This window comes from Nicotiana tabacum, chromosome 16 (assembly GCF_000715075.1).
Source record: "Nicotiana tabacum cultivar K326 chromosome 16, ASM71507v2, whole genome shotgun sequence".
Taxonomy (NCBI): Eukaryota; Viridiplantae; Streptophyta; class Magnoliopsida; order Solanales; family Solanaceae; genus Nicotiana; species Nicotiana tabacum.
In genome coordinates, this window is record NC_134095.1 from 86,651,535 (window position 1) to 86,658,051 (window position 6,517).

At 36.5% G+C, this 6,517-nt stretch overlaps 2 protein-coding genes across 2 annotated transcripts; both read right to left on the reverse strand.

The window, feature by feature from the left end:
• Positions 1 to 3,003: 3,003 nt before the first annotated feature.
• Positions 3,004 to 3,363, reverse strand: LOC142170314 (secreted RxLR effector protein 78-like). Its single transcript, XM_075232195.1, has one exon. The coding sequence runs from the start codon at positions 3,361 to 3,363 to the stop codon at positions 3,004 to 3,006; it is 360 nt and encodes a 119-aa protein (XP_075088296.1).
• Positions 3,364 to 5,565: 2,202 nt separating this feature from the next.
• On the reverse strand, positions 5,566 to 6,156 carry LOC107815188 (uncharacterized). The gene has a single exon (XM_016640716.1). The coding sequence runs from the start codon at positions 6,154 to 6,156 to the stop codon at positions 5,566 to 5,568; it is 591 nt and encodes a 196-aa protein (XP_016496202.1).
• Positions 6,157 to 6,517: the final 361 nt, after the last annotated feature.

Genomic DNA, 6,517 nt, shown 5'->3' on the forward strand with positions numbered 1-6,517 from the left:
ATAAAGTACTTGAGGTTTATTAAACTGTTATTGGCTTGAAAGTCGTGATTGATTTTCAATTGAAACATTTGTTTAAACACTCTCCTTGATGTTATTTATGCTTCATACCTTGCTTGTTAATGATATACTGGTAAGGAAGAGTGTAAAGCTTGAAGGGTGATGTCGTATCATTTTATATACATTATCATGTGAGGGAGAGTGTAAAGCACGAAGGATGATGCCGTATCATTTTGTATCTACTATCATGTGAGGAAAAGTATAAAGCACGAAGGGTGATGTCGTGCCATTCATATATATTAATATGCACGAAGGATAATGCCGTGCCATTTTATTTACATTATTATGTGAGGATGAGAGTAAAAGCACGAAGGGTGATGTCGTGCCATTATTTTTATATTATCATATGTTCATGGCACGAAGGGTGTTTCCGTGCAGGTGAGGACAAGAGACATACATTATATTGTGATATTCGTTGTGTATACGTTCATGTCTTTGTCTTGAGCTGTTATTGTACACCTATGTTTTCTATGTGACTTGTCATTGTTGTTCTGTCTGTGTCCTCTACCCCAATTGTTGATGTGTTATCCATATCTTATATCTGTTTAACTTGCAAACATTATGATTTTCTTTTTGTTTGTTATATTGGAATTTCTTCCACCTAGTTGGTACTGTTATATGTATGCTCGGTAAGAAAGAGATAAATGCACGAAGGGTGTTGTCGTGCCAATTGATTTGATATATAAATATATACTGGGTGAGAATGAGATCAATGCACGAAGGCATTACCATGCCATTCGATTGATATCTTGAATATATTCCTTACACTAGAAAAGTTATGAATTGAATGAGATAAATGCACGAAGGTGTTACTATGCCAGTCGATGTTATATCTTGAATATATTTCTCACACCAGGAAATTTATGAATTTACTACTATGATTTCTCCTAGTAATTATTTACTGCCTTGCATAGTTGTTTTATCGTACCTTTATCTGTTATGCTCTATAACTGTTTCTATTACTAGTCTACTGCACAGGTTATAACAGTGAGTATCTTTTAACTAAAAATCTTTGTCACTACTTCGATGAGGTTAGGCAACACACGTACTAGTTACTGGTACATTGGGTCGGTAGTACTCATACTACACTACTGCACCTTGCGTGCAGATTTTGGATGTTGATATTGTGTGTATAGCGAGAACTGGCATTGAAGATGTATCTGTGATCCAGTTACAACTTCCTCTTGACCTTGGTAGTTTTGAAATTTTAATCTGTTCACATTTATTTCAACAAATGATGTATTTTATTTCATGTCAGTTTTGTAAATTCAAAATCTTAGAAACTCATAATTTGTACTACCAGTCCTTGAGAAAAGTATAAAGGTTCAGTTATTTTGTCATTTATTTTCTTCGATAAATCTAATTAAATTGGATTATAGTTAATTGTCTTACCTAGTGAGTTGGGTTAGGTGTCATCACGACTGGTCGGATTTTGGGTCGTGACATAGAAGAATCAAAACGACTATTTTGTGTAGTGTGAATGAAATTTTAAAAGGTTAAAAAAAGCGAATGACATTTTGCTAAGGGCATTCGTGCTTTTTTTTGTAATTAACATTTTCATTTCTCAACAAATATTACATACTGCAAGCAAGCTTAATCTGGACAGACACCCCAGATTTTAGCTCCATTCCTGGCCTCATTAACTACTACTACAAGAGACAGTTTAGTCTAACTGCTATCTATAAAACAATCCTTACATACTAGGATAGTAGTTGAGTTCCAGTAGTCTTCTTTATAGCCTGTGTTTACTTTCTCCTCACTCATGCACACCTTGTGTTATTGTTCTGCTTAGAATTACTTTTGATCGTTGCACTCCTTTGAAAATCATGCCATTCCTCTCTTGCCATATATATTACAAGATTCCTGCCAGTACAAGTTTATACAACTCAGTTGTTGTGCTCCTACCTTTATAGCACTTTCCTGCCCATTCAAGTTCAGTTGCCCACATCATTGGTTGCCTCTAAATCCCTTGCCATTACAACATTGTTGTCCATACTCTCGATGAATAAGTACATTTAAAAAATAAATGATCCATTGTCTCCTCCTCACTATTACATAAAGAACATGTTACATCTTCCACATAGCCCAAACCCCTCAGCCTGTCTTTAGTCATCAATCTTCTATGTGCAGCTAGAAAAATTATAAAGTTCCATTTTGGCACTCCAACACTGTTGTGAACCAGTTTCCTCCATGGTACTCTATCAAAGTCACCCTTCAGTTTCCAATATATATTCTTAATAGAGAAGCTGTTTATCCCCTCTACATCCTCCTCTGTATAACCAACTTCCTCAAAGTAATGTTTGGCTTTAAGTATCTTCTGTACTATTCAAGAGGCTTGTTTTGGTACAATACTCCACAACGCATTCTGCTTCTTATAATACACATGTATCCATTGCACCCACAATATATATTTCTTCTTGCATAGGTTCCAAAGGAGTTTACATACGGCTGCCTTGTTCCATTACTTTATAGCCAGTAGATTTAGACCACCTGCTGCTTTAGGTTTGCATAAATTTTCCCATGACAATAGAGCTTTCCTTGACGCTTCTACACCCCCAGTCCATAGGAATGTTCTACATACTCTTTCAATAAGTTGGATGAGTTTCTTTGTCAGTACAAATACCTGAACCAGTATACTTGGATAGAGAATAGCACACTCTTGATTAGCTGAATTCTTCCTGCATAGGACAGAAACTTTGATGTCCAGGATTGGATTCTCCCTAGCATCTTTTCAAGCAAAGGCTGGCAATATATCAATGATAACCTCTTAGAGGTAAGAGGTACTCCCAAGTACCTAACTGGTAATGTTCCTTTGACAAAACCTACGTATTGCAATATCTTCTTCTATTGGTCATCATGCACTTCACCAAAGAATATGGAACTTTTATCAGCATTTGCAACTAGCCCTAAAGCCTTTGAGAATTGCTGAAAGCACTGAAATAGTAGCTAAAAAGATATGGCATAACCTCTACAGAATAGTAATCGATCATCAGCAAAGCTCAATTGCACTATGTTCAGTTTGCTACATTTAGGATGATAGTTGAAATTAGGATCCTTTTTAAGTGTCTTCAATAGTCTTGTAAAATACTCCATAACCAGTACAAATAGGTAAGGAGATAAGGAATCTCCCTGTTTCAACCCTTTCTTAGCTTGAAATGGCTTTGTAGGCTGCCCATTAATCGTAATGGAGTATGAGACTGTTGTAACACAGCTTATAATCCATTTCACAAATCCCCCTGGTAGTTGCAGATGTGTCAACACTTGTTCTAGATAACCCCATTCCACTGAATCATAGGCCTCCTTCATGTCTATTTTCAGCATACATCTAGGAGAAATACCTTTCCTACCATATCCTTTAACTAACTAATGACTAAGTATTATGTTGTCATTTATCAGTCTACCAGGAACAAAAGCAGACTGACTTTTATCCACCAGTTCATCTGTCACTCCTTGTAATCTGTTAGTTAGTATCTTTGATATAATCTTGTAAAGTATTGTGCAACATGATATTAGCTTGTACTTAGTAATTTTAGAAGGACTTTTCACCTTAGGAACAAGAGTTACTGTTGTACATTTGATAGGCTGATACACATTTGAACTTGAAAAGAACTCCATAATAGCAGTTGTGATTGTATCTCCTACTATAAGCCAAACCTTATTGAAAAATAAAGTATTGAATCCATCATACCCAGGGGCTTTGTTGTCACTGATACCTTTCAAAGCCTGATAAATCTCCTCCTTTGAGACCTCTGCAATCAGTTGTAATTGTTGCAGTCTATTCACCATGGGACCATCTCTCATGATAGCTGGGTTAATAGCAGACAATTCACTAGTTGATGAGCCTAATAGTTGTTGATAGAATCCTGTCACATCCTCCTCAATGTGCTTCTTTGTTTGCATTGTACTCCCATTACACTTTATTAGTCTTCTAATCTTGTTTTGGTTGCATCTGCTTTTCATACTTGCAAAAAAATATGTTGTGTTGGCATTACCTAACTTTAGCCATTTTACTTTTGATTTCTATCTCATAATGCTTTCCTCCACCCCTAACTATTTCTCCAGTTGTATTTTCATTACTTTTTCTTCAGCTACTAAGGTCTCATCTTGCGCAGGATCCCTCATTTGCTCTTGAATATCAGTTAGTCTTTGTCTACACACCTTGATCCTATCACCAACAACATTATATTCATTCTTCTTAAGACCTTCATAGCATGTTTTACTCTTTTTAGTTTCTGCCAAATACTCCTCATAGTGTGTTGTTCATGTGGTCTCTCCCATAATTCATTAACTATCTTCATAAAGTCATCATGCTTAGCTAGGTGGTTTAGAAATTTAAAAGGTTTGGAACTATAGTCTTAATTCTCCTCACGTGCTATACTTAATGGTGAATGATCAGAATAGTGAGGGTCCATAATCCAGACCTCCAATTGTGGCATTATCAGCATCCAATCAGCATTAATCAGGGCTCTATCAATCTTACTATAAATGTGTCCATTTGTCCATGTAAAATTTCTTCCACTAGTCTTCATTTCTGTCAATCTAGTACTTTCAATAAATTCATTGAAATCTCTTATCTCCAGTTCTTGCACAAGATTACCAACTGATCTATCTTCAACTGATCTAATAGTATTGTAATCCCCCTTTATCAACTATGGCCCTTGTTATATTGAGTGCAACCTTATCAGTTCACTCCACATACTTCTTCTGTCTTCAACACTATACAGGCCATACACAACTGTAAAAGTAAATCTCATATCCAATCTCCTAATATATATTGTAGTGTGGATAGTCTGAGTAGTTGTACTCACCTCTTTGCACTCTATTTCAGTTGTGTCCCATAGCAACCATATTCTTCCTTTGCTACTATATTCATAGTTGTCTAAGTATGCCCATCCAGGTGTAATTTTCCTTATAACTTATTTAGCCTTCTGCTTTTTTATTTTACGTTCTAGTAATGCTATCATATGTACTTTATTACTACAAATGAACCACTTTACCTCTTTTTATTTATGGGCTTTATTTAAGCCCCTTATGTTCCAGGTTACTAACTTCATACAGGTATAAAAAGGGGTTGAAGAGTTCCTTCCTGCCCAGTATCACCCTGTTGTCTACTTGTTCCTCCCTCTATGTCTTGGCATGGCTAGCTGCATTTTAGATTATGCAAGTAGATTAAATCCATTGATTACATTAACTACATCAGCTGGTTGTCTTTCTCCGCTTCTAGCTGGTGACTTTCCTATAACAGTTTGCCACCTTTGCTCCTCATTTTCTGTTTTAGCTCATGTACTAGTACTAGCCATTAATGTACTGGTACTAGCATTCCCTTCATTAGTAGTCTCTCTCAACTGCAATTGCTCCTTAACAGCTGGTTCATGTACTTTGCATACCAGCTTAGGTTATCATTCCTGCTTCTGTTTTGCATTCTTAGTCTTCAACTTTTGGTCCAATCTGTTCAGCAACTCTACATTGGTGACCAACTTGCATGCATTTAGTACAGAACTCAGGAACTCAATCATATGTTATTTCATGTATAAACTCCCTTCCATTAGGATCAGTCACTTTGATAAACCTAGGTAGCTCTTTAGTAACATCCATTTCAACCAATACCCCTACATATGAAATCCTATCCACTTGAGTACTACAAGCATCAGCATAGAGATGAATTCCCAAACCACTGCTTATCCTACTTAGCGACCTATTTTCCCAGCAATTCAAAGGCAAATTAGTATATTTCACCCACACTGGTATAGTTTGAAGAACCTCTTTATTGAAATCAAAATCAGCCGACCATATTTTGACAATGATAGGCTTATTATTCAACATGTGAGGTCCTGAATACAAAACTTCATCCATATCTTCAATAGAATTGAAACGAACCATAAAATAACCATCATTATAGAAATACACCTTAGGCTTAGCTACAAAGTTCCATACTGAAGCAATGTAACTTTCCATGGTGTCTACTGTTGGACTTCCTCCAACAACATACAGTATTAACGCAAACTTCCGTTTCTGAGTCTCCTCCTCGTTCTCTTCCTTACAGAGCTCCACATTTACGTCGCCATTTTTGATAGTAGGTGCAATAAAGCTCAGATCCATACATTTCGCCGCATAATTCTATCCCACAAATAGGTTCGCCCACTGCTTCTACCCTATATCAGCCTCAACAGTAGGTAGAATCACTTGAGGTTGAGTTGCCTTCATTGCATCCCCTTTTACCCCCAGTTCAATAGTAATTAGATTCATATTCTTACCAGTTGTCACAGATTTGCTTATATTTGGGCTTGCATGTATCATCGGAGCATCAGTAATCACTTTACTACTATGATTGGTCTTATCTAATGGAGTTTTCACAGTTTCTTTCATGGTTGATAACGGCAGCCACTGTTCTATTAGACTTTTCCCTCGATCTCTTTCCAAATTGTCATTCCTTAGAATTGGAGTGCTCGTGCCTGTATAG

Coding starts and splice junctions, on each gene's coding strand:
- LOC142170314 (XM_075232195.1), bottom strand. CDS start 3,363: ATGAAGGAGGCCTATGATTCAGTGGAATGGGGTTATCTAGAACAAGTG.
- LOC107815188 (XM_016640716.1), bottom strand. CDS start 6,156: ATGGATCTGAGCTTTATTGCACCTACTATCAAAAATGGCGACGTAAAT.